The 18,317-nt window shown below is 41.9% G+C and overlaps 1 protein-coding gene across 7 annotated transcripts in view; it reads right to left on the bottom strand.

Moving 5' to 3' along the window:
- The window catches only part of LOC130274181 (cingulin-like), a 419,288-nt gene that overhangs the window by 346,271 nt on the left and 54,700 nt on the right, over window positions 1-18,317 (bottom strand). For all 7 annotated transcript variants that reach the window (XM_056522196.1, XM_056522193.1, XM_056522192.1 and 4 more), the window contains 4 exons: window positions 13,223-13,306; window positions 10,548-10,715; window positions 8,232-8,315; window positions 5,284-5,451 (listed from right to left, as the gene is read on the bottom strand). In XM_056522196.1, coding sequence (XP_056378171.1) covers window positions 5,284-5,451; window positions 8,232-8,315; window positions 10,548-10,715; window positions 13,223-13,306 — 504 coding nt within the window. The remainder of the gene's footprint in view (window positions 1-5,283; window positions 5,452-8,231; window positions 8,316-10,547; window positions 10,716-13,222; window positions 13,307-18,317) is intronic.

The raw sequence follows: 18,317 nt of genomic DNA, 5'->3' as shown, positions 1-18,317 counted from the left end.
TCTTCTGCTTGATCAAACATAAAGTATAGCTGACTCTTGTTGGCAGGGGTTCTTTATTTAATGGAGGAATAGCTTTTCTTCTATGAAGCATTAGACCACAAAACACCTTGTATATCAATGCTCAGTTTCCCTATAAAACATCCAAACATCCGAGGTATCCATGTAAACCTGGGTATTACTGTCAAAAGCTGACCATACTAGAAAAAGGTACCAGCTCACCAGACCCCTGAATTTATCCAATGGTAACCCTTAGTGTAGTGGGCATTGAATGATTACATGCCCCTCAGCGAGTAGGTGACTGGGCCCTTGTAATATTCACACAGGCAGGGATGTGGAATTCCTATCGCCCGACGCCCGGGACTAGCAGTTTTGGGTGCCGGGCAAGCAGGGCCGGACCTGACAAGTGCGGTGGCGATCTGCAGTCTGTATGGAGCGGGCTCCCGACTCCTGCCCGCTCCATACTCTGCAGCCTGTGTCCTTCGAAGCAGAGCAGGGGAGATGAGAAGCTGTGTACAGTATTTGTCTTCTCTCCCCTGCTCTGCAGACGTGCGGGGGGAGATGAGGGGGCGTGGCTTCTTGCTCCCCGTGCAGACCTGCGTCCTCTGCCTTCACTCCCCCCAGCTGTAGCTTCGGAGAGCTGAGGGGAGGAGGCATCTGCACGGGGAGATGCTTGCGGCGCTCTGCAGTATGTATGGAGCGGGCTCGGGATTCCTGCCCGCTCCATACTCTGCAGCCCCCGGCTGTTCTTAGTAGCCGGGGGCCGCCGCTAATAGCCAGCATGCGGCGATCGCCGCGGCTGGCTATTAACCCTTTAGATCGCCGCTGTCAAAGCTGACAGCGGCGTCTAAAGGGACATGTGAATGCTCCCTGGTGGGCTAGTGGGGTGGATCGCCCCCCCCCCCCCCCCCTGCAGCGCGATCGCAGGGGGGCGATCCACTATGGAGGTAGCCGGAGGACTTACCTCTGCTTCCTCCTGTCCCGGCTCTGTCATTGATAGAGCCTGGCTGGACCAGGCTCTATCAATGGATCACAGAGCACACAGATTAATAGAGTTCAATAGAACTCTATTCATCTGTCTGAGGAATCTAATGATTCCTCATATAAGTGTAATAAAGTGTTAAAAAAAAAAAAAAGTTTTAATAAAAGTTTGAAAGACACACATTAACCCAGTGGTCTTCAAACTGTGGCCCTCCAGATGTTACAAAACTACAATCCACAGCATGCCAGGACAGCCATTGGCTGTCCGGGCATGCTGGGAGTTGTAGTTTTGCTACATCTGGAGGGCCACAGTTTGAAGACCGCTGTATTAACCCCTTCCATGTTAAAAGTTCAAATCACCCCCTTTTCCTATATAAAAACATGCAAACATAATAAAAATAAACATATTTGTTATCGCTTCGTGCGTAACTGTACAACCTATTAAAATATAACATTATGTATCCCGTACGGTAAATGTAAAAAAATACCAAACCACAGATTTGCAATTTTTATAATATCCCATAAAAAAAGTAAAAAAGCGATTAAAAAGTCAGATCAATACCAAAATGGTACCGATACAAAAAACAGATTATGGCGCAAAACATGAGCCCTCATACAGCCTGGTATGCGGAAAAAAAATAAAGCTACAGGGGTTAAAAAATGGCAATTAAAAAAATTAGAAAAAGTTCAGAATTAGTAAAACATGACGTAAACGATACAAATCTGGTATTGCTGTAACCAGGCGCCTAAAGTATAAAACTAACATGTTACCTCAACCACAAGGTAAATGGCGCAGAAAAGAAAAACCACCAAATCTGCAGAATTATCTTTTACTATTTCAATTTCACTTCCCTTAATATATATATATATATATATATATATATATATTTATTTATTTATTTATTTATTTATTTTTGGTTCAGAGAATATGTTATTGAAAAATTAAAAGGTATCATTATAGTAGGTAGTTATGGCTATTATAGGGCGAGGAGGAAAAAATTAGAGCGTAAAAGCGAAAATTGGCCGGGACAAGTGGATCGTCATGAGGGACAAGTAGATTTTGCTCCATTTTAGTCCCGTGGACAAGTAGTTTTTTTTATAAAATTTCCACACCCCTGCACACAGGAGGCCTTTTGGATCCTGCAACTTGACATGTTATCCGCAGGGCCTCAGTTATTAAAATGATTTGTCATATATTTACTAATATGTCACACTGTGGAGAATTTTTTTCCTTTTGTAGGTTCCATGTCTGTTTTTCCATATGTTCTTGTGCTCACTTTGACATTTGACATGGGCGTGTATCTTACTTTATTTGAACTTAGATGTTTTTCTATTTTAAATGTACAATTAGAGCCTTGAAGTTTTTAAATTGGGAGCTGTAGGACTGCTACTTTTTCTCTTTACGTACTGTATATACTATACCATAAAAAGGTAACTAATCAGCTCCTCACCTGATGTTCATGTCTTAAATGGACACTGTCAGATGCCACTTTTTATATGTTGTTACTGATGAAAATGAAAGACATTTGTAATACGGTTGTTTAAAAAATTTGGAATATTTAATACAGAACACACCACACCACTAGGGGTCCCCATACCTACTGGGACACTAACCAGTCCTGCAGCAGCATTAGGCTGGTCTATGAGTCATGGACAAGAGATAACTCATGGACAAGGGTGCATGAGCAGACACACCAATCCCCTCCCACCACCACAAGAGAGGGACACGCCCCCTTCTACCACACACCAATCACCTCCCACCACCACAAGGAATTGACACGCCCCTTCCCCTGAGAGGATTTTTATCACTGTAAGCTGTAATGAAAAGAGGGATTTTTCTAATAAATATAGGTGATAGAGCATAAAAATTAGATGTACATGGTCTGATTGGGTACTGAGTGACTTTTTTTGTTGGATCTGACAGGTATGCTTTAAGAAGGGAAAAGAAACGGCACAAATTTCTTCCCACAAAAAAAGTGTATGAGGCTTACGGTTTCAATTTGCCAAAATCCATTGGTAGTTAGTGGACCAGACTAATTCTCTTAAACAACTCAATATATTCAGTCTATTTAAATTTACAACAGCTAGGGAAAAAAAAAAGAAAATCCCAGAAAATGGATGTGAATTTGGAAATTTCTGTAACTATTCAAGACTGTAAAATTTCTTGGCATCTTCCAGGGTATTTCTCCACCACCTTGTAGCAGCTGAAGTTTATCTTTTTATGTATATAAAAAAAAAAATCCATGTTCTAAGGTGGTGGCATATCTCTAGGATATGGTGTCCGCCTTCAAACCCCCACTGTTCCTAAGAATAAAGGGGATAGAGAGCTCATATAAAGCCCCCCTTCACTAATTTACCTAGCAAAGTCTAGCCCAAACCACCCTAACTCCTTCCAAGTGGATGAGGCCAACTACAGCTCCCTGTACAGCCAGACAACCAGGAGCATTGGTGTGCAGGGAATTTACTGCTGAAGGGGCTGCAGCTAAATAAGCTGAAACAACTAATTGATTAATCGTCTTATCGTCTTATCGATTATGAAAATAGCTGTCAACTAATTTCATAATCGATTAATCAGTCAACCAATTTCTAAAGTTCACATACACATAGCGATTATCACTATCTATATTGACAGCCTGCTTAGTGAAGAGGGGCCCAGCACACACCATCTTCTGCTTCCTGCAGCTATGGTGAGTCCCCAGTTGTCAGGCTCTGTGTGCTGGCCCCCTCTACACTAAATAGGCTGCTGGGGGCACGTAGGATGGCCAACCAGGGAATGTGCTTCCCCTCCTATCTGGCCACAGGTAAGAAACAGGGGGGTTATAGTCCTTACAATAAAAAATGTAAATTATATTTAAAAGAATTATACGAAATTAAATATTAAAAGCTTCTCCCCTCAGCCTCCGCAAAGCTCAGCAGCATCTAGCCGACCCCACAAACTCTCTCTTAACCCACAATGCATCCCTTACCTAAAACATACAGAAGACCTTCAGTCCCATCCCCTCCCCCCCTCCCCCCTAATTTGACCATCTATAACTTTTTCGTTTTTCCGTATATAGGGCGGTATGAGGGGTCATTTTTTGCGCCGTCATCTGTACTTTTTTTTAGATACCACATTTGCATATATAAAACTTTTAGATCATTTTTTATTTTATTTTTTTATAAAATGTGACAAAAAAGCAGCATTTGTGGACTTTTTAAATTTTTTACGTTTACGCCATTCATCATACGGGATCATAAACAATTTATTTTGATAGTTCGGACATTTACGCACGTGGCGATACCAAATATGTTTATTAAAAAAAAATTACGCTTTTTGGGGGTAAAATGGGAAAAACGGACAATTTTCATTTTTATTGGGGATGGGGATTTTTCACTTTTTTTTTACTTTTTATTTTTACATTTTTCAACTTTTTTTTTTTAACACTTTTTTAGTCCCATAGGGGACTATCTATAGCAATCGTTTGATTGCTAATCCTGTGCAGTGCTATGCATAGGACACAGCACTGCTCAGTATTATCGGTGATCTTCTGCTCTGGTCTGCTCGATCGCAGACCAGAGCAGAAGACCCCGGGAGACGGCCGGAGCTAGGTAAGGGGACCTCCGGCTGTCATGCTGGATGATCGGATCCCCGCGGCAGCGCTGCGGGCGATCTGATCATCCAATGAAAGTGCCGCAATGCTGCAGATGCCGTGATCTGTATTGATCACGGCATTGGAGGGGTTAATGGCGGACATCTGCGCGATCGCGGATGTCGGCCATTACGGGGGGGTCCCCGGCTGCTGCTAGCAGCCGGAACTTGCCGTGTATGACGCGAGCACCCTTCCGATGCTCGCGGTCATACACAGGAGGTAAATGTACGTCCTGGTGCGAGAAGTCCCGCCAAACCAGGACGTACATTTACGTCCGTGGTCGTTAAGGGGTTAAAGGCTAAATATTAGCTTTAGTGTTTTTTATTAATCTGAATTATTGAATATCTTGCCTTGTCAATATTTTGTGCATTGTTCATTAGTTTTGGAAATGTGGCAAAATGTGGTCAAACTTTGTTTACCAGTGATAAAAAGTAACTCAATACAATGAATGAAATAATAACATTGGCTTCCAATGACTGCATCAGTCATTTCACGGAAGGACAAATATAGTGTGATTTCTCAGCCTCAAAATTTAGACTTCTGGCTTACTTAATTCATTAATCCTGAAACCTTTGACTGACCACATCACTATAAGCATGCCAATATAAGAAAATAATGCCATAAGGAAGAACCAACATCATCTTATTATGAGAAATAGGAATACTTCTCCATGTACCTGGCCCAGGTGGATCTCTTGTTCATGCAGGACCTGTTGCTTTGCCTTTTCGGACTGATTTAGTCGATCCTCCTGATCGTTGCATTTTTCCCACAATTCCCGAGATTCACTCTGTAAAGATTTAACCCTTTGCTGGAGTCTTGAAACTTCTGACTCTTGAAGGCTCAGCTAAAAAAAATTAAAATAATGTAAAAATATATGTGTCTATTTACTGCTGAAGTGTAAGTATACAGAACAGATACAAACACCTTATAATATTATGTAAAATTACAATTTGTGTAATCATGTACCCAGGCATCACATTACCACAATTCCATAAAAGTTACAGTCCAGAGTTAGCATTTAGAGATATGCTTTACGGAAAGCCTAATGGACATGAATGGGAAAGGCATCTCTGCGCATTCTGTGAACTTTGCGGAGGTTACTGCACAGAGAGGGGGAGGCTGATCTTTTATCATCTATTGTCTTCTCTACTAGTGTCACCTTTCACTGCACTCCTGTCTGTGATGATAAGAAGGAGACTGCTGGAAAGTGATCTGTACAGAACAGGAAGTGTTCCCCAAGATTTAGACTTAGTGGTGAGAATGACACCTACAAGATTTCAGTTGCATACACAGAGAAAAGAGGACCACATTGCATAATCCAACTGTGTTTCCCGATGTGGTGCTAGGTTAAGCCACCGAGTAATTAGGGGGCATGTGATTTATTTCCTCCCTCCATCACATTTCTATGACCCTTGGACCATTTCTTCACCCTCTTGTAACTAATATTGCAGTTTCTCTAGCAAAGGAAGTCCTGCACAAAATTCCCCCATTTATCCCGCCCTCATATTCCGTCCTCATATGCTGTCCTCATATCTCGACCTCGTAGCCCGTCCTCATATGCTGTCCTCATATCCCGTCCTTATGTCCCACCCTCATATCCTGTCCTCAGGTGGGACTGATTTGTGATGAAGATATTGTAAGCTAAAAATAGAAGGGGACGTGGCTTTGTGGGACTGGGCGTGATTTGCAAGCCAGACCAATGCACAAAAAGGGTAGATAATAAAAGGGGGGGGGGCTTAAACAGTGGGCATGTCTTTATGGGATGGGGTGTGGCTTGCGAGCCAGAGTGACACATTCACCAGGAGATGCGGAGCTTGTGGAGTAAGGTACTGGAAGTCCCATATACTTGCATGGGACTTGAAACAAAAACCCATTATTAATATAAGGGTGTAGGTAAGGGTTAGTTTAACTATCATATCTTTTTATTTGACATATAAGTAATATGTGTACCAGGAATTATTGAAATATCTCCAGCCGTACAGAAGTTATACAATACAGAAATTTAGATGCACTACTGTGGTAGATGTATACAATGACATCTGGTGTGCGGGCTCTGGTGTGTCCTTCATATAAGGATCCCTGGCGAATGTCTCAATTTTAACATCAGTGTTGAGGGATAGCCAATGTCATTGTATACATCTACCACAGTAGTGCACCTAAATTTCTGTATTGTATTATTCTAATTGTTACACATCCACACTGTTTATCTGGTGTAGGAATCTATTGTGGCACTTGTAGTCCACTGCAGGCATCCTCCATTGTATGCATTTTTATGCTGGGGATCGACCCTAGCAACAGACTACAAGGGCAGGACATGCTCCCCCAGTATAAATGCACAACTGCATTTGGGGTTGAGCACCTCCAGCCATTTGAGACCACGTTTTTTGTTGTTGTGTACAGAAGTTATGTTGGAACATACATTTCCCATAGATTTGCATGGGGCTTTAAACAAAAACCTTGACCCTCACAAATGGGGGTAGTTAAGGGATAAATTAACTACCCTATATTTTAAGTGGACATATAAGTAACATGTGACCGAGTATTATCGAAATATCTCCAGCCGTTTGGAAGTTATGCAGTAACATATATTACCCATAGACTTGTATGGGACATTAAACAGAAACCCCGACCCTGGTAAATAGGGGTGAGTAAAGGTTAAATTACCTATCCTATGTTTGTTGTTGACATATAAGTAACATGTGTGCCAAGTTTCATGTAAATATCTTTAGCCATTTGGACGTGATGCTGGAACATACTTACATACATACACACACACATACATACATACACACACATTGAGTTTTATATATATATAGATTAACATGACTTTATTGTAAATGCACTTTAATGCTTTATGCTGCATTCTGAGAGCCATAGAATAGGACCTAATAGATGTGACTCTGTGCCCTACTCTTCTATATATAGGACAGATTAGATTCACAATAAAGTTTCACAATCGGTCAGTAATAATATTGAAGAAAAAGATAAATGTTTGCTTTTGACAGAATTATTTTTTTAGTTTATTCTCAGCATAGCAGGAATTTAACATTCCAAGAGAAAATATAAAGCCGCCAAACAAACAATTCACTAAATGCTTTCATACAGACACAACAGTGCATACCATGCCTAATGTTTTCTGAAGTATGCTCCACCTGGAATAATAAATTCAGGGTTATACCGCTATGAAATACACAAAAAAAAAGTCCGGATTGCATAATTTTCATTAATTTAATAGAAGATTTCCAATATTAAGCAATGTCGTCCCCATTGTGACAGCACATATTCATCATTTGGATTGTTACTATGCAACAAGGTCAGAGCTCGCCTCTCACTGAATTAAACCAAGTGACTTGTGTATACCCCAACTTCCGTCTTTGAATGCAGAATTGTTTACTGTTGTACGTTGTGTGATGGGGAACACAGAGGTCAATGATGACGGAAAAGCCTTCTCTGAATTATGAAACCTTTAATTCAAACATCTTGAGGGTTGTACTACATGTAGCTGTGCCATGCACGGAGGAAATGGTAGGAGAGTTGCTGAACATTTCCATCTTACCAACAGCTATGGATACTGAAGAATGATCTGTGAACAGACGTTTCAGTCTAAACTCTCAAAGTACTTACTTCTTCTTGAGTGCCAAAATATTTCTCCTGTGATGTTTTCAAGTCTGTTTTAAGTTGTAATATGATTTGATCTCTGTTATTAACCTGAAGAAAAGGGGAAAAAATAAAAAAAAAGATGTATCAAAATTAAATACAGATGGACAATGAGCGAGAGTTAAGACACGGGAATGAATAACTAACTTCATTCAAAACTAACTTAAGAACTTAAGCAAGACAAAGCATTGTGCTCTCAACCTTTTTGTGTCATTTCTTTTCCTTGCAGGTTCCTTTCAATGTACGATTCCTTAGATATTCTACACAAAGGGCAACACCAAGTTGTACATCTACAGACAAACCTTAAACAAAGTGCGGCTGAAACTAAACCTGTCCGGTTTAACCCCTTCACACAACAACATAATGGGATCTTTCAGGGTCATGAAACAAAAAAATAAATAAATACTCCAGATGTTAGACTAAGCTCGTCCGTACACATGACAACTATTTGCCCCCAAGAAAAGACATCTTCATAGAAGCCACCTAACATAGGAGATGTTCGACAGAAATAAACAATGTATGTTTTTTCTAGCTGATCCGACAGTTCCTCCAATGCACACGAGTGCCAGTGCCCTTGTCCATTCCTATATTTGTACATTGTGATCAGATCGCCCCTAAGACGTCTTTTCTCTAAACTAAATAACCCCAAGCTTGATAACCTGTCTTAGTCCTGTAATCCTCCCATGTCATTAATTATCCTTGTCGCCCTCCTTTACACCCTCTCCAGTTCAGCCAAGTCCTTCTTATATACAGGTGCCCAAAATTGGACAAAATAAACCATGTTCGATCTGACCAATGATTTATGCAAAAGCTAAACTATGTCCCTGTCACGAGCCTCTATACCTCTCTTGACACCACCCATGACTTTGCTGGCTTTGGCAGCTGCTGCCTGGCACTAATCACTAAATATCAGTTTTCTGTCCACAAGTATATCCAGTCCAGTAGTCCTTTTCGGTAGAAGTTTTACCTAATGCTTTATTATTTAGTACATAGTCATACATCTTGTTGTCTTTACATTAGCATAACTTTACAATTATCCACAATAAACTTAATTTGCCATGTCTGTGCCCAAGCCTCCAGCTTCCCCAGATCCCTCTGTAATATTATGTTATCCTCCTGTGGTGATCATCTTACCCAGTTTGGTGTCATCTGCAAATAATGAAATTCTCCTCTGTAATCCCTCTACAAGATCATTAATAAAGATATTAAAGAAGTGGACCCTGTACTGACCCCTGCGGTACAAGAGTACCATGTTCCATCAATAACAACCATCTGTTTTCTATCACTTTTGCGTGGCACAAGTCTATGAGTGCCCTGGACCCTTTTCATCTGTAAGAAAGAATAGGCAGACACTTCGAAGACAGTGGGTGCCGGCAGAACATGCCGGCGCTAGAACCGTTCAGAAATGTGCCGTCTCCATAAACGGCAATGCATTTTAGTGAAGATTCCACAGAAAGAATTGACACATTAAATCTTTCCGCAGAGGCCGAAATCAGAATTTCAATGGCAGAGGTTTGGGCTACAGAAATTTTGCCATGTGCAGCAGAATCTCATTGAAAAAATTCTGCTGTGTGAACAAGGCTTAAAGAGGTACTCCGCCCCTAGACATCTTATCATAAGATGTCTGATCATGGGGGTCCCACCGTGTTGGAACCCCACGATCTCGGCTGCGGTACCCCAGTTATTCGGTGCACGGAGCGAATTTCGCTCCGTGCCGGATGACTGGCGATGCGAGGCCGGAGGCTCGTGACGTCACGGACATGCCCCCTCAATGCAAGTCTATGGCTGCCGTCACACCCTCTCCCATAGACTTTCATTGAGGGGGCGTGGCCGTGATGTCACGAGCTTCCGGCACTGTGTCCAATGCTCAAAACAAATGCTGGATGCAGCAGGGAGATCGCGGGGGGCCCCAGCAGCGGGACCCCCACGATCAGACATCTTATCCCCTATCCTTTGGATAGGGGATAAGATGTCTAGGGGCAGAGTACCCCTTTAACAGTGTTTGCCAATTAAGAGTCTTTGCCTTTTTTCACATTACAAAATCCAATCACGCTTTCTTTCCCCAGCCAAACCCAGAACAAAACTCTGCAACTACTTGACAGACACCGAAAACGAAAAAAAGAGTTGCATTACTTTTAAAAGTAATGACGCATATGTTGTTGCTATTTGTGAAGAACACAGGTTACAAATGACATGCTTTGTTATATTCTATCTACTCGTAATTGACAAGAGGCGCTCGAGGAGTAAGGGGGGGTGAATTTATTGTAACGCACGCACACACACCTCCTGTTGCGCAGTTTTATGTCTCTCTGTGACAACCGCCAGCTTCAGCTCCAGTCTCTTCCTTTCTTCACTCGTCTTGGTAATGTCCTGGGACTGCTGCATGATTTGCTCTGTCAGCTGAATATTTTCTGCCTTAAGTTTATGTAGAAGTTTGTCCCGGTGGAGCAACTGGATGTAAAACAGATAAACGCAAGGTTAATTTCAAATATGGCTGTCCCGTCTTCACATTATGTTCCCTAAAGTGGAGCTTAATCCTCTGTAGGAACTGCATCTAATGTGAGCAAAAAAAAGCTGCTTGTCTCTTGAATATTTACAACATGCAAGTTCTATAGACTCCTGCAGACTTGAAAAGAAATGGCATTTTTGACAGCTGTTTGCTTGGGTCATAGATGTAAGCAGCTAGTACAAAGGCGATACTTGATATTTATTTCAATAGTTTTGCAGTCATACAGAGCTGTCTGCGCTGTGTTCTGAGGAGGCTCGTTTTAATTCTTCCGTGCCTGTGTGTTTGACCAAACCTTTATATCAGTGTTTTCCAACCAGCACATCTCCAGCTGTTGCAAAACTATAACTCCCAGCATGCCCAGACAGCCATTGGCAAGGGTGTACATGTATGTCCGATGTCGTCTAAGGGTTTAGATAATGATAACCTACTGGGAATTCAATATCACAGGTCTATTTTGTTACTTTAAAATGCTGTTCTGCTCTTTTGTTTTTCACCAAATTATGTATAAATTAACCACTAGGTGTCCCCAGGTGGGGGTGTGTTCCTACAGATTTTGACACTCTACAATCAGTGCTGGTAGGGCCAGGCTGTGTGGGGGACACACCCCATTGACATAAGGAATGCCCATTTGTCTATTTAAAAACATTCTGTAGGAACAGAGGGGAAGATTTATCAAAACTGCTTCACAAAAGATTTCTCAGGATGAATACAAATGAACGATCACTGGCACATCCGCAGCGTTAAATACGGTGCTGATGCGCTGTGTGTGACCCTACTCGAATATGGTTTTAATACTCCTAAACTGTATGCACAAACCATGGTGTGAATGCACTCTTACATGGGTTGTCCCATTGCTGCAACCATCAGCTGTAACAAGGGGATGGTGGGGGTTTGGGGTGTTAACTTGTTAGCCCATTGTACTGTATTAAATCAATGTACATTATGTGTCTTTAAGGCTAGGTTCACACTACGGAATTTCTGCCTGCAATTCCGCTTTGAAATTGCAGGCAGACATTCTGCTTGCTAAAATGCACAAGCCGTGTGAATGGGTTTTCAGTTCGCAAATTCACACTTCGGAATTTTGGAAGCGGAATTTGTGAACGGAAAATTCCCTTTAAAATATCAACTTGAAGAATGGTGTTGCTCATTTTTCAGGCAGATATCCTTGTGGAGCACATTGCAGTCTATTGGGGACTGCAATGTCAGCGCAGTCCTACACTTGGAATCTCAGAGTGGAAATTTTCCGTCTGGAGATTCCGCAGTGTAAACCTAGCCTAAGAGCGACACTTTCTAACTGTTCTCCACTCTGGCTAAGACAAATGTGCTGAATAGGACAGCCTTCTACAATTCCCCAATATGGTGTATGCTGACATGCTCAGAGACTAGTGCGCAAATATTACAATAAGTGTCCTTTTGGCATATGTATGGTTATTTTTCCACAGTTCCATCTGTACTAAACCATATAGAATGTATACTGTATGTATATTACTATATTTTTGTATATTTTACAATTACATATGCCAAGCCAAACATTTGGTGGGAGCACTACAAACATGTTGTGCTCTCTTAGCTTTGGATGTGTTCGCATCCGCATCAGAGGTTTTATTAAGATCCACGGTCACAGATGTCGTCATGAATACAGGACAAAACAGCACAGCATGTTATTTTGTCAGGTAAAATACTGGACACCATGACAGAAGCCCTATTGATACAAATATGATCAATGGGGTCTAATGGGATCCATTGGTGTCCAGCATATAAGGAATCCTGCTGTAAATTTAACTGTTCTCCTATGATAGAGCAGAACAATGGAAATGAGGACACAGATGTGAACAAAGCCTTAAAGGGGTACTCCACACCTAGAAATCTTATCCCCTATCCAAAGGATTCACCCATAGACCCGCTCCCTCCTATAGACATGCATTGAAGGGGCGTGGCCATGACATCACGAGCGGGGTGCGGCCATAATGTCACGAGCCTCAGGTGCTGCACCCAACGCTCTAAGCGAACGCTGGGTGCAGCAGGGAGATTGCGGGGGTCCCCAGCGATCAGACATCTTATCCCCTATCCAAAGGATAGGGGATAAGATGTCTAGGGGCGGAGTACCCCTTTAACTGTAAAAGAAAATACTCTGTGGCAACATATTTAAACATAAATGTTTTAGCCCAGCATCTTAAATTTATTTAACATATATACATTTTTCTCTCCGGCGATTATGGTTACATTATTCTTAACAGAAAATATGCATTTTTGGCCGCTTGGAAGCAGAAGGGAAAATGGTTTTTCTACTTGGCACACATCATGGAGACATTACAAAAGGTAACAGAAACCATAAACAATCACAACAGGATCCCTAATTATAGATGTATATTTTAGGTACTTACACTGCCAAGGAATAAGGAAATAAAAAGCAAAGGTTAATACAGAACAGGCAATTAAAATTGATTACCTCATCATAACATGCAGAGTACTGGTTTTGAGCTTTTAATAGTTCCTTCTGTAGGGCCTCACGTTTGCTTTCTTTGTCGTGTATCTAAGGAGAAACAGTTATAGAAAATATTTGAATAGAAACAACTTGAACAGTGACAACAAGTTCTCTACTCTCCAAATTACCAAAGGCTCGGAAGTAAATATATAGCAATGTCAAACCCGTTATTTCTAGTGCCGCAGATGATACCTAATAATAGCTGTTCGAGATGCAATTTTGCACAGTAATTTTTCACATGATCTTTGAACACACTTACTGCTTCAGAGCGAGGGCACTGTGGCCATTTTGCTACTGAAATATACAGCCTGCGTTAAGTGATTGGCTCCATGTTAATGGGGAGCGAGCATGAATGCACGTTGGGGTGAATGAGGCGTTCATGAGATTTCGACGTTGCTGCACCTTGCGTGATATGAAGGATTTCAATTTCATCATTTTCTAAACACAGAAAAATGTATCTCTCCAATTCAGAATATTGAATGTCTTATGGAAAGTGAAAGGTCATTTGTAACTGTCCACACGATTGATGGAGTTAAGATACCTCCTTGACCTTCACCCTGCGCTCATAAAAAACAGTTTCAGATGACGGAGCACGGGACAGTTTTTTCTTTCTCTTGCCAGAAATGTCTTTTCCTATTGCCTTATTGCGGAGCTGATATGTTATCTGATATATTTCATAATTGTATGTCAACATTTAATTACTGTGTGTCTTCCCTCATTAAAAAGCTAACTGTCAACTAATACTGCTTAGCAACGCTCCCTGTTTACACTAATTCATGCAATTCTGTCTGCTCCCTGCCATCTTTCTCCATCACCATCAGCCACATAATTGCTTTAGATGTCATTACAAACAGTCAAGGTCACTGCCTTCCAAAATATATATCTTCCAATTATACATTAGTTAGAAGCAATGCCTGAAACAAACAGCCGGCCTTTGTTTAACTAAAGGAATCTAACACCTTGAAAATAACAGCACACATATAACATGCAAAATACCAACAACAATGGCGGCATGGTAACTGATTACATAGGAGGCCAATACAAGAAAAAAAAAGGTGGCCATACACCTTCAAAAGCTGAAGGTCAATTGTTCAATTGGACGAGTGCTACCTCCCCCTATACACATGAATGTTAGGCATGTGATCTCAATGAAAAGAAGAGGATTCAGCTGCAGCTCTTACATCTGGGTTTTGTTCTTAAAAAGGATAAAAAAAGGTTGCATTCTGTTTTAAAATAGATTATAAATAAATACATTTGTTGAACCCTAGGTTGAATGTCCCAGAAAAAGCCAGAACAGCAAAACCCTAGGGTCACAGAAGAAAAGCCTTGGCATACTATAGATATTATCTTCATGATCTGTTTTTACACATCTGATGTTTTATAAGTGTAATATTTAAAGGAGTACTCCGCCCCTAGCATCTTATCCCCTATCCAAAGGATAGGGGATAAGATGTCAGATCACAGGGGTCCCGCCGCTAGGGACCCCCGGGATATCGGCTGCAGCACCCCGCTGTCATTATTGCACAGAGCAAACTCGCTCTGTGCGTAATGACCAGCGATACAGGGGCCGGAGCATCGTGACATCACGGCTCTGCCCCCTCGTGACGTAACGGCCCGCCCCCTCAATACAAGTCTATGGGAGGGGGCGGGGTGGTCATCTTGCCCCTCACATAGACTTGCATTAAGGGGGCGGGCCGTGACATCACGAGGGGGCGGAGCGGTGACTTTGCGATGCTCCGGCCCCTGTATCGACGATCATTACGTACAGAGCGAGTTTGCTCTGTGCAGTAATGATAGCGGGGAACTACAGCGGAGATCCCAGGGGTCCCCAGCGGCGGGACCCCTGCGATCTGACATCTTATCCCCTATCCTTTGGATAGGGGATAAGATGCTAGGGGCGGAGTACCCCTTTAACAGTGTCTTTTTGAATACACTTGGATTTGGTGTTACATTAACCTTTAAAGGGGTACTCCACTGCTCAGCGTTTGGAACAAACCGTTCCGGACGCTGGAGCCGGCAGCTTGCGACGTCATAGCCCCGCCCCCTCATGATGTATTGTCCCGCCCCCTCAATGCAAGTCTATGGGAGGGGCGTGACCTCATGACTTGCATTGAGGGGGTGGGGCGCGACATCATGAGGGGGCGGGGCTATGATGTCACTAGCTCCCGGTGCCAGCTGAGCAGCGGAGTACCCCTTTAAGGTAACAGCTCAACAAGTTTGGATATCTGCCCTATGAGCCTGGAGCATATTAATTCTAGAACTAAAAGACCCAGCCTATGTACTTAATGTCAGATCAGATGGAGATATGCAACGTATTGTGCAATACTACAAAAGTTTTTAGAATGATAGAAACTTATTTGAGTGGTGACGTTTATTAACTAAGCTTACAACAACCTAGCTACCAGCTTGTAATTTGTAAAATTGTAGATATAGGATATGTAATAAACAAAACCTAAAAAAAAAGAAATAAAAATAAAATGCAAACCTGCAACAAATGTGTTTGTGTTGAAAAGGATGTTAAATGAACATAGAGGCCCCAAAAATGATGGTGTATGAGTGGCTTAATGTATCCTTCTACACCGTATACAGCATGACCTGAGTTCCTAAGAATGTGTTTTTATAAAACTGCTACTTTTGGGTGCGTTAATAGGAAATATCAGCCAGGGCGAACATCTGCATTGTTATATCCCCCCCCCATGTCACAGGGTACAATATATCAGGGGCAGCAGACAGCTAGTTGAAAGCCAAGTTAGTCCACTTCATGCAGTGTTCTACAGCTCCACTACAGTGGGAAGATATGAGTTGTGCTGGGCGATGCAGGGTCCTCTGTTAGGAGTAAGGTCAGTTTCACATGAGCTGTCAAATTATGTCCTCAGACATGTGGTTGTATTGGGATTTGTAAGTGTAATACAGACATAAAAATGGTTCTGTATTAGGCTTGTGTGAAACCAATGACAATGAATCAGAGAGGATGCGCTGTGGTGCACATCTTACTTGGGCTGGTCAACCATTTGAATTAGGGAGATCAGCGTGTAGATAACAGGGCCTGTTTAAGAAATACTACTACTATGTTCTGCCCATCTCCTGTGGGTCCCAGAGAAGCTTATTCAATAGAATTATTATTGCTGCTAAGTATAACAATTATTACCAATGAGGATTATAACAAATGGTGTTGTATTTTACCATAGTAGACTATAATATGGCCCCAGTAGACTACGTGTTAGCTTATAGAAGGGTTACAGTTTCAAATATATTAAGATTATAAGTGAAGATTTAATTCAAGCAGTCGCCCTGTCTTCTGAGGAGACTAATTGCCAGAGTGATGTTAGGTTACCTATGGTGGGGTTAGTTACCATTGAAGTATGTGGAAAGTGAGATAGTAGTAGGGTAAGCCTTGCTGTGATTGCTACGAGAACTGGCAGGTTGGCAGTACCTTTGCTATTGCTGCTTGCTAGAGAGGGTTTGAGGTGACAAAGGCGGAAGCAAGACTGCTGCTGGGAAAGTAGGAGGTCTAAAGTGGGAAGGGGATCTGACAACTGGAAAAGTGAGGGGAAATGTGAGATCAAGTATTTCCTGCTCTGGTGTCCCTGCTGTACCAATAGGAGGTCTATTCTGTTAATTAGAGGAGTGAAAAAAACTTGTCAGGGACATTGCAGGGTAGTCCACAGCTTGGATTCTCTCACAGAAAAGACAGCTCTCTATAACAGTTTTTAATCTGGAAGACCTGGCAGAGTGGAGTGCTACAGTGTACAGAAAGACGCCAATATTGCAAGACTGTAAAGAGGCCAGACTTGCAGCCTTTAATAATAAAGCGGGCTTTTGTTCAGAAATTACCTTTTTGGCTTTTTTTTCCCAAGCCAACCCTTACATTTTACTTTTAAAGTGAGCTTTTGTAGGCCCTACAACATGTCATTGACAGCTCCTAATGTTTGGAGGTGCTTCTAGATCTGAATAAGCTTTTTCGGGACCTTCTGGAAATATCTTGTCAATATTTAATTGAACCAGGTGATTGACTAGACTGCTGCGTTTTAGTTACTATAGTCCATAGACCAAAGTATATCCAGTATTCAAGAACATTGTCATGCTATCCTGTAGTGGAAGACATCCTTTTAGTTAAAGGGGTACTCCGCCCATCCTTTCCCTCTCACCAACCTATATATTTGTCTAAATATCATTCATTAGCTATATACAGCAGTTTCCCTCTTTCAGCTGTCACTTACAGGCAAGAAATGAGAGAAAAATGTAATTCTCAAATCCACCTTGTCATGGTGTAAACCCCTCACTGAGACTAGCCCCCCCCCCCCCCCCCTTCAGGACAACACCACCTGATTTCTGATTGGCCTAGAGCCCTGGCTCTACAACCACACCTCCCCTCCCTCTCCCCTCACTGTGTGAGAGCTTGTGAGTTGGGAGAGAAAAGCAGTGAAGATTCTTAGACACAACTGAGCACATAGCTGCTGTTTTTCTGCTGAAAATCTAATCAATGACTTCTGCTATTCAGAGCACAGCATGATTTATTGCTGGAGGAAGGATAGTCTGAAAGATAAGACATGTACAGTGTGTGAGCTGCAGTGTAAGTATGAATACAGATAGTGAAAGCATTTGCCTGGCAACTATTACACAGAACTGCACTGACTTCTGGGAGTTGTAGTCTGTGCTGCAAACAAGGAAAACATATTTAGGAAACATCAGGGGCAAAAGGAGCTGCCAAAACTACATGAATAACTACAGGGGACACAGAACAGGTATTGTGGTGGCTTTGGGGCATTTTTATTTTTGTTAACTTCCCTGGAGCCCTTTGTGGGTCTGCCAGCTGAGTAAAGGCGATATAGTACAGATATAGTTCACAGTCAAAATTGCACAAAAAAAGATAAGTCCACTGCTTTTAAGGGGAACAGTCATTAATATATGTCAATAGTGCCCCTATAAATAGATTGTACTCATAACAATGAATCTGCTGTATTCTTTCATCACTATTAGAATAATGGCACAAAAGTATGGATGCATTTTGAGTAGATTATATCCACCCCTGTAATATTTTGCCCTTATATAAAGTAGC

The sequence above is a fragment of the Hyla sarda genome, chromosome 5, assembly GCF_029499605.1.
Source record: "Hyla sarda isolate aHylSar1 chromosome 5, aHylSar1.hap1, whole genome shotgun sequence".
Lineage (NCBI taxonomy): Eukaryota > Metazoa > Chordata > Amphibia > Anura > Hylidae > Hyla > Hyla sarda.
The sequence above is the reverse complement of the archived record's forward strand: the minus strand, read 5'-3'. Positions and strand labels throughout refer to the sequence as shown.